Below are 16,887 nucleotides of genomic sequence, written 5' to 3'. Positions count from 1 at the left end.
TCTTGTGGCAACAGTTTGGGGAAAGTCGTTTCCTGTTTCAGCACGACAATGCCCCAGTGCACAAAGCAAGGTCCATACAGAAATGGTTTGTTGAGATTGGTGCGGAAGAACTTGACTGTTCTGTACAGAGCCCTGGCCTCAACCCCATCGCACACCGTATGCGAGCCAGGCCTAATCACCCAACATCAGTGCCCGACCTCACTAATGCTTTTGTGGCTGAATGGAAGCAAGTCCCCACAGCAATGTTCCAACATCTAGTGGAAAGCCTTCCCAGTGGAGGCTGTTATAGCAGCAATGGGGGGACCAACTCCATATTAATGCCCATGATTTTGGAATTAGATGTTCGACGAGCAGGTGTCCACATACTTTTTGTCACATAGTGTAGTTCTTAACGTTTCCCTCTTTTTTTTTTTATGTGCAGGATGTGGGTCCAGAGTTTTTTCGAATGTTAGATGAGCCACTGGTTGTCTTGGAGCTGCCCGGATCCATTGTTGTAATTATGACTTTTCATCATCAAGAACTCCATCATCAAATGCTTTTTTTTTTACATCATCCCAACTATCACCAGCCTGTCTATCTATTAATCACTATCTTTCTGTCTGCCAATCCAGTCAAAGAAAGGGAAGTCTCACTCCACTATGAGGGAGCTGAGTGTGGTCATGCCAAACGGACAGAGCATCCTGGTCAAGTGTGACGTCAAGTCAGAAGGAGGGGATGTCTTTGATATGATTGTTGCCCACTCCAACCTGGTTGAACACTTCTACTTCGGCCTTGCTTACATTGATGGTAATTGACCAGGTTCACTAGTGTTTTTGTTTTGAATGGCTCTTGTCCGCTACCTGCTGATTTGTTGCTGTTTAACTACAGTTCTGAAAAAGTCTTTACATGGTGGATGTGTTAAACATGTCACTCTTTTTCGTCTTGTCTCGGTTTTTAGATAATGAGTTTTTCTTCCTGGACAATGACACAAAGATATCCAAGGTTGCCCCCCATAGTTGGAGGAAAGTGCCTACGTCCACGTTTGTCCTTTTCTTCAGGGTCAAATTCTTTGTCCACGACATCGCTCTACTTTTGTAAGTACAGTACGACACATCCTCCTATGCTCACACTGTGTCGTATTGAAGGACGACCTATAGAATCCATAGAGGTCAGGCAACATGGTCCACCGATTTCTCTATGTAAGCATATTGTGGGTTTTTGGCAGGCACAAGCTGACTCGTCACCAGTACTACCTACAGCTGAGGAAAGATATACTGGAGGACAGGTTGTCCTGCCATGAAGAGACAGGCCTATATCTGGGTGCCTTGGCTCTCCAAGCAGAGTATGGAGACTGCATGCCTGAGGTGTTTGCTACTTTTTATTTTAGTTATATGGTCATGAAGTATCTTTGATATGCTGTATCGCACAATTGTCACATGATTGGTCAAGGTCTAGGCGGATTGATCTGCATACTTAAGTATCAATTGCCTTGTTAGTATTTTGTAATATTAGCTCTGGAAATGTTATAGTTGAGTGATGACTAACTTTGTCTGATCTTTTCTAAAGGTTTATGGGAGGAACTACTATCGACCAGACCAGTACATTGCCAAGAGCGTCATGGAGAAAAGAGCCCTGCCTTACTTAAAGGAGGAGTTGCTACGGTTACATGCCAACAACTCCACGATGAGTACCGACGAGTCCGAGCTTGAGTTCCTCAAGGTAACATGAACCAATGAAAACGCTTCATAGAGTTCTACGTTTTATATCGTTATATTCATGTTATTAGTTTCATACTCAGTGGACTGATATTTGAATCATTACACCAAAAGGCTGTGGCACCTGCACAGTGGATTAATGGTGAACATATGGTAATATAGTATATTACATAAATGTTTGGCTTGTATTCTTAGCCCGTGTGATAAACTTGCACATCGGCAGTTCCCGGTTTCCACTAGATTCCACAGCCACAAAGTCAAAATATCATAAAAAATCATGAAAACAAAATGAGCTTCTTGGTCTTAATTTAAGGTTAGGGTGGGGCATAAGGTTAGGAGTGTAGTTAGGGTTCAAATAAAATGTAATAAAGAGAAATTGTAGAAATAGGCATGGTTTATGACTTTGTAGCTGTGGAAGCTAGTGACGACCCAGTTCTAACATCTAACTTCCTTCCCAGGCCACCCAGCAGCTTCCTGAGTACGGTGTTCTGTTCTACCGCGTGGGGCGCGAGAAGAAGCCAGTCATCGGAGAGCTGATCCTCGGAGTGTGTGCCAGAGGAGTCATAGTGTATGAGGTTAAAGATAGCTCTCGCTCCACGAGTCAGACATTCCACTGGTGGGAAACAAGCAGTATCTCCTCCTCTGTGAGTATTATGCCTTAGATAATGCATAACTCAGTTTTTTAAAGTGGCACTCCAATCTCCTTTTCATCTCAAAAAAGAAAATCAGGTGTTAATCCTGATTTACTTAACAAAAGGCACATCTCAATAGGTGGTCCAGGTATCCTCATGACATGGCACAAGTGGGGGAGCCTTTCCTTTCTTTTTTCCGCCCTCTTTTATTAAAATATTTTCTTTTATCCCCTTTTTCTCCCCAATTTCGTGATATCCAATTGGTAGTTACAGTCTTGTCCCGTTGCTGCAACTCCAGTACGGACTTGGGAGAAGCGAAGGTCGAGAGCCATGCGTCCTCCGAAACACGACCCTGCCAAGCCACACTTGTTCTTGACACACTGCTCGCTTAATCCGGAAGCCAGACGCACCAATGCGTCGGAGGAAACACCGTACAACTGGCGACCGTATCAGTGTGCATGCGCCCGGCTTGCCACAGGAGTCGCTAGAGCGCGATGGGACAAGGACATCCCGGCAAAGAAACAAGGAAACCCCTCCCCTAACCCGGACGAAGCTGGGCCAGTTGTGGGCCGCTTCATGGGTCTCCCGGTCGTGGCCGGCTACGACACAGCCCGGGATGGAACCCCCCTGGCCTTTACCCTTTTGTTCTCTATTGCTTCTCTATTGTTCTTCAAGCAAGGAGGGAGGCCTATGACATAACGGATTTACATCAGACCAATTCCTTGAAGTTTGCAGTTGTGTTTAAAATGCGCTATTATGCTCAATGTATTTTTTTTACCCTTTTAGTGTGTGTATTTACTGTATTTATACTTGGGATATTAGTTTTCAACAGTAAAAGTATTTTCTTTTTTTATTCCTGGAGAATCATTTTAATAAAGGAAACTGAGGAATATTGAAAATGAATATAGTTGACTATAAAGTGTTTGTATAGTCAGTGAATTTTGTAGCTGTTGTTTTGTTGGATTGTTATGTCTGTAAATACCTTAACCCCACCTCGCTCTCTGTCCCACCACAGTGCCGGAAATTGGTCATCGAGAGCAGAGGGAGCGCGAGAAAGCACACCTTTGTCACTGAGAGATCCAAGATGGCCACGTACCTGTGCAACCTCTGCTCTGCCCAGCACAAGTTTCACAATGAGATGAACTCTCGCCAGCTCGGAGACAGTCTGGCCTCAGGTCAGAACATTTTATGATGACATCATAACTGGTAAAGTCACATGGTCAAGAAAAAACTCCTGGCCCAAACCATAACCACTTCTACATTCCTGTAAATAGTGTCCCAGTGACAGCTTGTTCTGATTCTATACAGTTTGTGTCCTGTTCTTGGTGAATCTTTTTTTGCCAGACCCTTCAGCCATATACAGTATATAGCTAATAAGCTATATATCTCGCTAATGTACCACCTGGGCTTATTGATAGGCCAAACAGAGAAACTTCTGGATCATTGGATTATAGCACAGTTATTGGATCTACATCTTTGATTTCATTATAGCCACCTTTGACCAACCTTGATTTGAACGAAAGAGCCCTTTTTTTCTTTCCAGAGGACAACATAGCGCAATATGCGTCAGTGTGTCAGGCACAGAACAGCCGGATGAACAGGAACTCTGAGACCGTACTGACAGACAGCGGTCTGACCACACCGCAGGACGGCTCCATGACCAAACTGTGTGATGACATCGCCGCCAAGATCGAGGCGCGGATCAAACAGCACCGTGTCCTCCACGAGCAGGGGTAGGAGTGATGGAGAGCATACCCGCTGGGCACAGGCGCCAGTTCAACATCTATTTTTGAATTACATTTGGTTGACTTGTCAACTAACGTGACTTCAACGTGAAATCAACAAATGTCACCATGTCACTGGATTTAGGTTAAAATTTGGGTGAAAAAAATGACAAAATCACCTTATGTTGATGACTTTATGCAAATTCACTTGGTTTCCCACGTTGATTTAACGTCATCACATTGAATTATTTTGTTGAAACGACATGGAAACAACGTTGATTCAACCAGTTTGTGCCCAGTGCGTAAAGTATCCTTCCCTGTATTATCTCTGTCCGTATACACTACTGTACATTCCTTTGCATTTAATTTCTTGCACGTTGTAAGTATTTCTATTTCCCTGCATGTTGTAAGTCATTTCTCCCTGTATAATTTTCAGCAGAAGGAGGCCATTGCCTGGGAACCTGTCTCCAGCCCTGTCTCGTGGGTCTGGGAAGTGTGGGTCAGAGGTCAACCCCATGTCCTCAGCAGGCAGAGGTATGGATAGATGATCAGCTCCTAAGAAAATTAACCTCTTAACACTGGGTAATCAGGTACAGGATCAAGTGTTCACATTCTGGAAGCGTTCCAAATCCGAGCACCGTGCAGAAGACATCCTCGCAACCATTGTAGTAGCCTGTCAGTATCATCCACAGAGATGGCATACGGGTTTCTTATGAGGTGCTGCGGTCAATGTACAGTAATGCGTTAAAAGGTAGCTGCGGTATTTCTGTCAACAGATGTTTTTGCCCAAATGAAGAGAGTCATACCAGAGAGAGAAGTCATTTGTGTGTGCTTAAAGAAAGACCCGAAGCTCGGCGTCGGTGAGTTCATCGCTTACAACATTTAGTCATATATCCATTAAAGGATATGTTGTAGAATAGAACTAAAATGGAAAAGTACTTTTATCTATTCAGGTGTTGTGATAGTTGGAGAAGACATGGTGGGGAAGTATGACCTGGGTGTCTTCATAGCATCCATCGTGCGGGGAGGACCAGCGGATAAAGATGGCCGCATCAGACCAGGTAGGTGACTAGGTTTTATTTCTGGGCTTGTCTTCACAAGGCTCACACCGGATTATGACGCCTGGGCACATTGGTGAACAATAGCCTTGCATGCCAGGTTTATTTTTAAGTTCTCATGTGAGCTTTTTCTCTTGACACTGCCGGTTAATTAGTCATGACTAGGGCCCCATCTACTCTCTTAGGAAGAAAATGGTGCTATCTAGAACCTTAAAGTGTTCTTCGGCTGTCCCCATAGGAGAACACTTTGAAGAACCCTTTTTGGTGGCAGGTAGAAGCCTTTTGGTTCCAGATAGAACCCTTTCTACAGGGGTTCTACATGGAACCCAAAAGGGTTCTACCTGAAACCAAAAAGGGGTCACCTGGAACCAAAAAGGGTTCTCCTATGGGGAAAGCCAAATAACCCCTTTGGAACTGTTTTTACTGAATGTAAAATCAGCAATAAAAGAAACGTCCTCACTGTCAACTACGTTTATTTTCAGCAAACTTAACAACTGTAAATATTTGTATGAACATAACAAGATTCAACAACTGAGACATAATCTGAACAAGTTCCATAGACAAAATAAATGGAATAATGTGTCCCTGAACAAAGGGGGGGTCAAAATCCAAAGTAACAGTCAGTGTCTGGTGTGGCCACCAGCTGCATTAAGTACTGCAGTGCATCTCCTCCTCATGGACTGCACCAGATTTGCCAGTTCTTGCTGTGAGATGTTACCCCACTCTTCCAACAAGGTACCTGCAAGTTCCCAGATATTTCTGGGGGGAATGGCCCTAGCCCTCACCCTCTGATCCAACAGGTCCCAGGCGTGCTCAATGGGATTGAGTTCTGGGCTCTTCGTTGGCCATGGCAGAACACTGACATTCCTGTCTTACAGGAAATCACACCCAGAACAAGCAGTATGACTCGTGGCATTGTCATGCTGGAGGCTCATGTCAGGATGAGCCTGCAGGAAGGGTACCACATAAGGGAGGAGGATGTGTTCCCTGTAACGCACATTGCCAGCAATGACAGCAAGCTCATTCCAATGATGCTGTGACACACCGCCCCAGACCATGACAGACCCTCCACCTCCAAATCGATCCCGCTCCAGTGTACAGGCCTCATTGTAACGATCATTCCTTTGACGATAAACGCGAATCCGACCATCACCCCTGGCGAGACAAGACCGCGACTCGTCAGTGAAGAGCACTTTTTGCCAGTCCTGTCTGGTTCAGCAACGATGGGTTTGCCCATAGGTGACGTTGTTGCCGGTGATGTCTGGTGAGGACCTGCCTTACAACAGGCCTATAAGCCCTCAGTCCAGCCTCTCTCAACCTATTGCGGACAGTCTGAGCACTGATGGAGGGATTGTGCGTTCCTGGTGTAACTCGGGCAGTTGTTGCCATCCTGTACCTGTCCCACAGGTGTGATGTTCGGATGTACCGATCCTGTGCAGGTGTTGTTGCACGTGGTCTGCCACTGCAAGGACGATCAGCTGTCCGTCCTGTCTCTCTGTCGGGCTGTCTTAGGTGTCTCACAGTACGGACATTGCAATTTATTGCCCTGGCTACATCTGCAGTCCTCATGCCTCCTTGCAGCATGCCTAAGGCACATTCACGCAGATGAGCAGGGACCCTGAACATCTTTCTTTTGGTGTTTTTCAGAGTCAGTAGAAAGTCCTCTTTAGTGTCCTAAGTTTTCATAACTGTGACCTTAATTGCCTACCGTCTGTAAGCTGTTAGTGTCTTAACTACCGTTCCACAGGTGCATGTTCATTAATTATTTATGGTTCATTGAACAAGCATAGGAAACAGTGTTTAAACCCTTTACAATGAAGATCTGTGAAGGTATTTGGATTTTTACAAATTATTTTTGAAAGACCGGGTCCTGAAAAGGCGACGCTTATTTTTTTGCTGAGTTTAGATGCAACTCCCAGTCTATTTTTGTATCCCCTATTTCTATGGTCTTTACAAATCTGAAGGAATTGGATAGGGGCTAAGGGTAACTGTTGATTCTGGACCAGGACTAGGTGGATACCAACAAAATTATTATTTATATGAAATGTTGTGGTGATGTTCTCCCTCAGGTGGGCGTCTGATCTCTCTGAACCACACCAGTCTGGAGGGCATGACCTTCAGTGAGGCTGCAGAGGTCATGCAGAACAGCCCACAGGAGGTCACACTCATCGTGACCCAGCCCAAAGGTACTGGAAGTGCGTATATACAGTACCAGTCAGTACCAGAGAATGCCAAGAGTGTGCAAAGCTGTCAAGGCAAAGGGTGGCTACTTTGAAGATTCTGAAATATATAAAATATTTTGATTTGTTTACACTTTTTTTTTGGTTACTACATGATTCCATATGTGTTATTTCATAGTTGTGATGTCTTCACTATTATTCTACAAAATAGTAAAAATAAAGAAAAACCCTGGAATGAGTTGGTGTGTCCAAACTTTTGACAGGTACTATATATCTCTGCTCTGTTCAGGCTCATTTACTTTCCGTGATAAACTATATATTTTAAGTCGACTGGCTTTTCAGCTAGATGTTTTAGTTAGAGCTCCAAATGGGAATGTACTTTTTCGTCCTCTCTGGATCATCACTACATACATGGCCAGGCTTTCGTTATTAGTTCATAATTCCACATTTTAAACTTTTATTACAATGTGGATTTTTTTGTTGTGTTTTTGTTGATGTTTCTTTACAGTTTCCTCGACACCCAACAACGTGAGATCTCCGCTATTGAAGAACTACGAGTCCCAGACCACTTTGAGGACTAACGTGCTCTCTGGGGAGGACGACCTGGATGAGATCGTGTCTGTCATGTTGACCCCAAAGACTGGCAGTAGATTGCAACTCCCTGATGTACGCATCCTCAACGCTCAGGTAACCAATGGCTACTGACCATCATCTCCTCCATGTTAAGGACAATACTCTACATGTGCTAAGACTGGGGAACAATTGTATTCATTTTGTACACAAACAAGACAACAAACGTTAGCAATCAACTCTACATAATGTCAATTAAATCAACAAATAGAAACAAATACAATACAATCGTGCCTTTGTTGTGAATTGTATCATCCATCTTAATCTCATCATGAACTCTTATTCCCTATCCATTATCCAGGACTGCCGCTCCAGGTCTCCTTCCACAGACTGCTTCAGGGGTGGTGAGATCTCTGTGGAGCTGAAGAAGAAAGCTGGAGTAGGTTTAGGGATCAGTATCGCTGTAAGTTAACTATTTCATGTCTAACTCCCTAGGACAGCGCTAGAAATGACTGTTATACACATGATATAACCTCACACTCCGGCCAGAGAGAACATTTCCCACCCAATACCCCAAGAGAGGGCCAGACAAGCTCCCATTTTTTCCTCAACATCTGATCTGAGATCAGTAATCTCACACCATTGTACGGAAGGGGTTTATTTTACTGGTCAGTGGTACTATAGGGAGATGGACCTACTGTACTTAAGTCTGGGATGGACAAATTAGTCTAGTCAGGAAGTCAGCTGCTTCTGTGTCTCTGGGTAGTAATCCTTTAGACCCCTGGGGTTAATCACCTTGGAGAGGGAGGAGCTGGAGCTGGACCCACTAGAGCCTGCAGCTTGGAGCCTGCCTTTTTACTGGACAGTACAGTAGGCTACGAGAGAGAGAGAGAGCAAGCGGGTGAGAGGGAGGGAGGGAAGGAAAGGGAGCGAAAGATCGAGCGAGGCAGAGAGAAAGGGAGCAGTAACAGCCTTCTGAGACGTCATTAAAATGCCTGTTAATTCTCATTAGGCCTGACTGGGATTCGGATGATGTGAAGGTGGATCAGGGATGAAAGAATCCCACACCACACTCCTGGTGTATCTGTTGGCAGACATTCTATTTGTTTACCCCCTATGTGTGAGAGACAGAGCGATAGATTGTAAGATCGTATAAACATACTATATTCCTTTTAATCTTGATACATCCCTCTCACCTAGCAGCCTGAGGGCTCTATTTTTGGCTGGCGTGAAGCCAGCGCAATTGTCAATCGCACGCCCTATTAAAACCGGCGCTCTTCTGTTTTCAAACTGTAGGGCAAGGATTGGTCATTTACATGTCTTATATGAGCTTGCTTGCGCAGAGGTGGGCGGGGTGTGTCCTTAAAAACGTGACCCAAAGTGCCAATTTCAGGCAGCGCTGGTGGGGATATTTAAGACCAACCAAAGCTGATCTTACCGGTAACGCGGTTGGTTTTGGCATGGATTTGGACAGTGGAATTGGACACGGCTTATCCAGCCGTGACGCCCACTGCCAAAATGCAAATGGAACAAGAGAGATGTGCTTTTAGTGCCAGTAAACCTCCCATTTAGTTTCATCTGATTGAAAAACCAATCATAACCTCCCCTCCTCTCAATGAAGACAATTTTTTTCTTTTGTCCTGCCTAATGCATTTGCCAAGTAGGAAAGACGATTATAAAGGGTTTGACTCGTGAGACCACATACAGTCATTCTTAAATCACCAAAGCGTTATTAAAATGTTTTTTATTTGTTTCTATGTGGGGTTAGGGTTCGTTTGTACGTTATTTTAACCTGCTCTTTTTTTTTTGCTTAAATAACCCTCCCTGTATCCTACTGTATATGCCCATCATGGAACTAGACATGAGATGATCCAATTTGTAAGTCGCTCTGGATAAGAGCGTCTGCTAAATGACTTAAATGTAAATGTAAATGTAATGATCCGTTCACACTCGTATTTAGAAACATTTAAGTTATTTTCCTGTAACAATTGCTTGTTTTCCCATTTCATTTTTTATAAAAGCCCTTTAAGCTACACTTACCCTACTCGAACAAAAACTGGTTCAACAGCAATGTGTCTGCTGTCTTCCTGATCCTGGCAATGCATTAGTCAAGTATCCATAAAAGGTTTCTAAGTGGTCTACTTGTGAGGCTTTTGCAGTATTCACCATTCACATAAGCCAACCTGCCGTGCATACTTTATTTCAAACTCCATTTTCAAAGAGCGCCTCTTGTCTGGTTACCAAAGACGGGCTTATTTAAGTCATTTAAGGCCCTATCAACGGTGTCTGGCTTATTGAGAACGTGCTCAACACGTGTAATACAATTTACGGTAGCCTAGGATGTTTTATTTCAGGGGAAAGTGCACCGCGGTAAAGGCCTATACTCGTTAAATCCAATTGCAACAATGTTGACTGTCAACACTCCGAACATATTGAGCAAACATTGCATTTATTATTACTGTTGCTATTACTCATTACTGTAGCCTATGCTATTTAATAAACTGTATCGATCCACAATGAACCGGGAAGAGAATATTCCGTGCCCCCAGCCCGAATTACTGTTGATGACAACTCAAAGACCTTCAATAACCTACAGAACATGAGGCAACGGCATGCAGTATTAACCCATGAAACACTTCGATTGGCCAGTGATTGACCAAGCCCTCGTAGATTGGCCAGTGATTGACCAAGCCCTCGTCGATTGGCCAGTGATTGACCAAGTCACACCTATAATTGATTTATTCGTCAAAACCCTGTCCTTTTGCGGCACCGCCAGCTATTGCGCTCATAATTCCCGCAGTGAAAATAGCACAAATATTCCCTACACACCCCTAAAACTGTAGCTCTACTGCCAGAGCTAAGATTTACCATGGCGTTCGGTTTGTTAAAGTAGAGCCCAGAGAGTAGGGACTTATTATATTAGCATGAAAATAATATGGGGAATTAACCCTTTATGGTACATTGTCATATTAAGCCACTTCAGCAATTAGTCAGACATGCAAATGTTATTGATGGTGTACAGTATATTGATCAACTTACATTTCAACCGAGACTGTCATGTTGTTGGATAATAACCTTGTGTTTCTGATTTGTCAGGGTGGTGTGAACACAGGCCTGCGTCATGGAGGTATCTACATCAAAAGCCTAGTCTGTGGAGGGGCTGCTGAGCAAGATGGCCGCATTCAGTCAGGTACAGTATAATGCTGAACAAGCTGCTACTCTGTTACAGTAAAGCACCTGGAATAATAATGGCATTTAGAAGAACATTATACTGGATTATTGCTGCACAAATTGAATTTAGATGAGTGAGATTTTGTGTGCTTGCATCTAACAGGTGACAGACTGCTGAAAGTTGATGGAATCAGGTTTCAAGGGTTCACATATCAGCAGGCTGTGGAATGTCTGGCAAAAACAGGAAAGGTAAAGGAACATCAATATCTCAGCTGCAACACCAGGGCAAGGCAACACCATCTTCGTTTTGCCTCTGCGTTGGCCTTTAACCGAACTGTGTACAAAACTGAGTGCAAACAAACACTGACATGTTAACATGTGTTCTGATTATGTGCTGTTTATCTTGTGCAATGTGAATATACCTGTGTATATACAGTACACTATTAGAACAAAAGGTGCTATCTAGAACCTAAAAGGGTTCTTTGGCTGATCTCATAAGAGAACCCTTTGAAGAACCCTTTTGGGTTCCATCTAGAACTATTTCCACAGATGGTTCTACCTGGACCCTAAAAGGGTTTTAACAGGAATCAAAAATGGTTATCCTATGGGGACAGCCGGAGAACCGTTTTGGAAGCCTTTTTTCAAAGAGAGTAGTTTAAAACTAGTTTCTGAAAGGTACAGACTAATGAGAAGCATTAACTGTTGTTTGTCTTTATGTAACCGTTTCCTGTCCAAGGTGGTGACCCTGGTCCTGGAGAGGGAGAACATGAACAGCCTGCCCTGGGTGTCTCTGAGCCCAGACACAGCGTGCCACCTCTCCCCTCAGAGTTCCCACCGGGACATCACCCAGAAGAGGAACAACAGCTGCCCTGCCGTCATCACCCCCTTCTTGGTCAAGCCCAAGGACTACAGCTTCGTGTCTGACGGTAAGGGATAGTATATCATCGACATGGGAACTTTAGTGTAAGGGGAACACTGGCGCTTCGAGGGACTGAGCTCAGAAGCATTGTCCCTGACTGAAGAAGGGATTAGAAATCAGTCAGACGAACAGGAGAAATCTGTTTAAACAAACTGACAAAAAATGATCAGCAGATGGTGTAAAAACAAGCAAGCACACCCACTGACAGGCAACTAAACCATCTTATCAGTATAGTGTGAGTGAATACAGTAGGTCTATTAGGCTTTTGTGAGAGAGAGTCTTACCTTTGATAGCTACCCAGTCTGGATCCACGGTCCAAGCCTCCCAAAGTGAACTCTGACACACTTCAATCCCCTAACCCCTCCACCCTACAGGGAACACTTTGGAGGTGACCTTGAATAAGAGGCTGAATGGCTTGGGCTTCAGCTTCCTGGTCCCTGAGCTCGAGCCCTCGAAAGGAGACTCGGGCAGTGGTCTTGTCCGGATCAAGAAGCTTTTCCCTGGCCAGCCAGCGGAGGAGAGTGGGCAGATCCAGGAGGGAGACGTCATCCTGGCAGTCAATGGAGAACCGCTGAAGGGATTGTCCTACCAGGTAAATATAGACGCAGACTGGTGTGACGTAATACGATTGTTCAACCGTAGCTCCAGGTGTGAGTTGGCATGCTGTATATGGGGGTGGGTGGGAGCGTTGGAAGACAGAGATATTGTGGAAATTGTAGTGTGAGAGATAGGGTTTTTGTTTCACTCAGTGTGATTGATCTGTTCAATATTTCTGTATCACCACTCATTATCTTATAGGCTTATAAGGCTTACTATACATTATTATGGCCATTTATCAGTCCATAATTGTGGATGTGACAGTGAGTGACGGTTATCTCTCTGGCATGTAGAGGGTGGTCGCGCTGCTGAGAGGCTCTCCTCCTGAAGTCCGGTTGTCTCTGTGCCGTCCTGCTCCAGGTAAACACATCTACACATCCGGATGCAGGTTGATGTTTATTGCCATGAGTCTTGTCCTGGAGGAAGAACAGAGCGATTTTCTCTTAGATAGGCAAGCTGCAAAGTAGAAATTGGTTTTATTCATGAAAATTAAGACTAGCTTTTTTTTTGTCTTAATTTAAGGTTAGGGTTAGGCATTAGAGTTAACAGTGTGGTTAGGGTTAACAGTGTGGTTAAGGTTAGGGTTAGGCATTAGGGTTAACAGTGTGGTTAAGGTTAGGGTTAGGCATTAGGGTTAACAGTGTGGTTAAGGTTAGGGTTAGGCATTAGGTTAACAGTGTGGTTAGGTTTCAAATCAGATTTTATGACTTTGTGGCTGTGCCTCCAGAACAACATCCATGATGAAAAACACTAACCTGCTATCCGGACAGGGCAGACAACATAATCCAATTTACAGTTTTTCCTTTCACAAAGTAATGTCAGCATAGCTTTAATTCGTTTAAATGTTACCTTTTTGTAAGACACATTTTCATCTTTCACACCTAAAGAAGTTGTCTTTTTATGCAGAGACTAACATCAAACTGCATGTATTTCTCATTCCTTCCCTTCCCATTTTGATATCTTCAAAGGAATTCTGCCTCCCATTGAAACGTTGTTTGGCACCTGAGTGATGTCACACCACAGTACGCGAGCACTAATGGGAGTTCAGGAATATACTTCCTGAAAGACAGAGAGGAGATCTTGGAGGAGCAGGACAGGGGAAGAGTAGGACCGGGGGAGACGCCTGGCCCTCCCTACCTTGTAGCAGAGCCCTGGGCCTGACCTGACAGATTACAGAACCCACCTGGATGGTGGGTGGATGGACAGTACCAGCACTGCAAGACATATCACAAGATACCTCATAATGTCAGATTCAGTTTAAAGACTGCAAAAATGTCACCTGAATATTTATGAAATTATTATTTTCAGCATCTCTGCGTTCTATGAGTCAGAGGGTTTGGGATGAGTCGCCCCGCAGACAAGAACCAACTGTGTCATGTTGCAACAGCCAGGAGGCACTGCTGAGGTCAACTCGTGTGAGGTGAAGAAAATGCCAAACGATGGAAATCTCTTGCTACTTAGGTAAATAATAGTTTGTTTAAAGTCTTGTGACATTAATGTTTGAAATATGTATATTCGGATCAAGGCAATGACCTTTTCTCTTTTCCAAGATTCTGTTGAACACCAGAAGAGGCGAAAGAGTTGGTTGGACTGGGGGCTTGGGGGTTCTACAGTGTGAACCCTTGACGATAAGGAGAGAACTATTAAACAAGCTCAGTTGGTTTGAAGGTGAGGAGGACTGGATGGTGAGGGGTTCTGTGAACTGTGTGCTTTACCCTGAATACGGATGTGGTTTCAGTTCTGGCACAGAAAGATAAGACGGTATACAAACATAGAAAAGGTGTATGGTTGAGGTACTATGGTCACATAGGGAGGCCTGATATAGGAGCAGGACTTAACCACCGTCCTGCTTTAATAACCTGATAATAGGCTGATAGTCACCCGTGCGTCACAAAGTGATGTCATTTTGAATACTGAGTAGCTCCCGGTGTGTTTATACTAGAGACTTACCGTGTCTTGTAGTGGCTGCAGCTCAATCCCCTCTTTCCGCCGATATAAGGTTTGCACCTATTCCATAACATGGGGCTTGTGAAAGCTGCCTTTATTATTCTTTTTTTACACTTGAGAGGATCCAGACAAGAAAATCCCCTTTTCTATTTAATTGGAATTCAAACTCAAATCTTACTGCAGGCAATACCATCAGAATCTCACCCCAGATCACCTCCCATGAAGGGCATAAAGCATGCGCTATGGTCAAGTTCATATAGTACGCAATGTAGGTTAAGTCACCAAAAGTGCAAACATTTAGTATGCGGGAAAAGGGTACAGCCTGACGGTCTTTGTAAAGCAATGCATACAATGTAAACTATATTTTGTCTCCAATGTTTATTTAAAACATAAATAAAATTGCACAATGAGCACTTGTTGTCTCAAATACATTTTTACAGTTGTTGGTTAGCTAGCTGGCCATTTTTTTTGCCGTAGTAGCATAGATGTGACATCAGTCAAAACACCTCAAAACAAGACATTGTATCAAAAACAAGTTCAAAACGAGCTGAAAGTAGGAACTTACGATTCACCACCTGGCAGTTTCTTGTCATTGTTGACAAGAATCTGAAACTGTCTATCTGGCCATCCAGAACCATAACAACACACGGCCTTCTGCCCCCTTTGAAGTGGACACATCGTTTTCGTGACGTTGCCAGCCAACCAGTCTATATATCCCCCTGGCGGTGTTCATGAGTAGAGATCAGGTCGTCAGAGTAAAACCTTGACAGTGGTAAGCCAGTTAAGGTGTGACCTGGGGTTAGTTAGGTGAAGTACTTTGGCCAATATCCACTGATACAGGGATCACATCTATTTAAGGTCGAACAGAACAGAGCTCTTACAGAGTGATCTCAGGCTTTCGCTGCCTGCTAGTGCAGCTATCAATTCACACATACGCTGTTAAAACATACTAGTTAAATGGATCCCAGATTTGAACTAATATTTACATAATGCCCAGGGCTACATGGCCTGCCCTCTACCTTTTACATTTACATGTATTATTCATATATTATTATTTATTTATTCAACAGTGTATATTATAGCCTGGAGGGTGATCTCGGACAGATTGCACCACTAATGCAGTGCCTAATCAAAGAAAAGGTAAGCAAATAAAACAAATGATTTGAGCCATAAAGATATTGTCCACTGGGAGGCAGCATAGGGCTAAAAACGATTCACTACCCTCTGTTGCTGTCCCTATCTCATCTCTCCTTTGCCTCAAACCTAGGTTGGTTGGGGAAAGTCTTACCAAAGATGTCTCACTAAGAAGTCGTTTTGCTAGATTTTTGGTTTGTTATTGATCTTTTCCTCTCTTTACAGACGGAGCTACAGAACGCCATATGGTGCAGCGTGCTGACAGCCCCTGAAACACATGAAATGAACGTTACGTCTGACTGTTGATGCACTCATACGTTCATCTTTGAATTAACTCCTACCTCTGTTTAGTCTAAACGTCTGCAGGATCCCACTGATTCTGACATGGTCCTTAGAGCCACACTGCATGATGGGTACTGAGTGGCAAAGGCCTAAATTAGTAGCAGTTCAACCATGTGGATGTTTAGCTGTGACAAAGGCACAACAAACATAAGATTCTGGTCTTGTTTCTGAATTCTACTGTATTAAAGACCTCTTCTAGACATCATCGGCGGTCTTGTGTGTGTGTGTGTGTGTGTGTGTGTGTGGCGAGGACATTCTCACCTTTACTGTTAAGGTAAGGCTACAAGTTCTACCAACTAAATATAATCTAGCACTCTGGTACCCTGTAAACCATGGTCCATGTTGTATTCTACATGAGTCAAGTGTAATGGAGTCCATTGCCCATGTTGTGAAGGGCTGCTGTTCATACAAGGATTTGTACATTGCTAGACATGACCGCACATTGACTCTGTACCGGTACCCCCTGTATAAAGCCCCGCTATTGTTATTTACTGCTGCTCTTTAATTATTTGTTACTCCTATCTCTTTTTTTTGTGGTATTTTCTTAAATCTGCATTATTGGTTAAGGGCTTATAAGTAAGCATTTCACTGTAAGGTATTTCACCTGTTGTATTCAGCGCTTGTGACAAATAAAATTTGATTTGATTTGTTGACCAGATAGCCAGCGAGGTGAGACGAGTAGAATTATTGTGTAAGGGGAAGCTGGTTTCATGTTGATGTGTGACAAATATGCCTGATATAGTTTTTCTGTGGGGGAGGTGCTCGTTTTGGATGTGGGCTGCTCATGTGACGGCTACACGGAGCAGGCGTTTGCAGAGACGCTGTTTAAATACCAGCCCCACGTGGCACACTTGGACAGCCTCAGGTGTAGGTGCAAGCTGGTGGTGCTGATATTTGGCAGTCTCGGCCATGTACACAG

The 16,887-nt window shown here is 43.8% G+C and overlaps 1 protein-coding gene across 4 annotated transcripts in view; it reads left to right on the top strand.

Moving 5' to 3' along the window:
- The window catches only part of LOC115106407 (tyrosine-protein phosphatase non-receptor type 13-like), a 32,489-nt gene extending 16,030 nt beyond the window's left edge, over positions 1 to 16,459 (top strand). For 3 of the 4 annotated variants that reach the window (XM_029629111.2, XM_029629113.2, XM_029629109.2), the window contains 24 exons: positions 422 to 493; positions 612 to 786; positions 938 to 1,073; positions 1,205 to 1,343; positions 1,546 to 1,698; positions 2,153 to 2,338; positions 3,342 to 3,501; positions 3,870 to 4,059; positions 4,487 to 4,584; positions 4,827 to 4,910; positions 5,004 to 5,111; positions 7,178 to 7,294; positions 7,797 to 7,975; positions 8,220 to 8,321; positions 10,955 to 11,048; positions 11,193 to 11,278; positions 11,766 to 11,955; positions 12,323 to 12,540; positions 12,839 to 12,905; positions 13,514 to 13,735; positions 13,854 to 14,006; positions 14,096 to 14,213; positions 15,563 to 15,632; positions 15,852 to 16,459. In XM_029629111.2, coding sequence (XP_029484971.2) covers positions 422 to 493; positions 612 to 786; positions 938 to 1,073; positions 1,205 to 1,343; positions 1,546 to 1,698; positions 2,153 to 2,338; positions 3,342 to 3,501; positions 3,870 to 4,059; positions 4,487 to 4,584; positions 4,827 to 4,910; positions 5,004 to 5,111; positions 7,178 to 7,294; positions 7,797 to 7,975; positions 8,220 to 8,321; positions 10,955 to 11,048; positions 11,193 to 11,278; positions 11,766 to 11,955; positions 12,323 to 12,540; positions 12,839 to 12,905; positions 13,514 to 13,551 — 2,592 coding nt within the window. In that variant the 3' untranslated portion in view covers positions 13,552 to 13,735; positions 13,854 to 14,006; positions 14,096 to 14,213; positions 15,563 to 15,632; positions 15,852 to 16,459. The remainder of the gene's footprint in view (positions 1 to 421; positions 494 to 611; positions 787 to 937; positions 1,074 to 1,204; positions 1,344 to 1,545; positions 1,699 to 2,152; positions 2,339 to 3,341; positions 3,502 to 3,869; positions 4,060 to 4,486; positions 4,585 to 4,826; positions 4,911 to 5,003; positions 5,112 to 7,177; positions 7,295 to 7,796; positions 7,976 to 8,219; positions 8,322 to 10,954; positions 11,049 to 11,192; positions 11,279 to 11,765; positions 11,956 to 12,322; positions 12,541 to 12,838; positions 12,906 to 13,513; positions 13,736 to 13,853; positions 14,007 to 14,095; positions 14,214 to 15,562; positions 15,633 to 15,851) is intronic. The other variant, XM_029629110.2, reaches the window with a different exon arrangement.
- The last annotated feature ends 428 nt before the right edge of the window (positions 16,460 to 16,887 follow it).

Source organism: Oncorhynchus nerka, linkage group LG23 (assembly GCF_034236695.1).
Source record: "Oncorhynchus nerka isolate Pitt River linkage group LG23, Oner_Uvic_2.0, whole genome shotgun sequence".
Lineage (NCBI taxonomy): Eukaryota > Metazoa > Chordata > Actinopteri > Salmoniformes > Salmonidae > Oncorhynchus > Oncorhynchus nerka.
The sequence above is the reverse complement of the archived record's forward strand: the minus strand, read 5'-3'. Positions and strand labels throughout refer to the sequence as shown.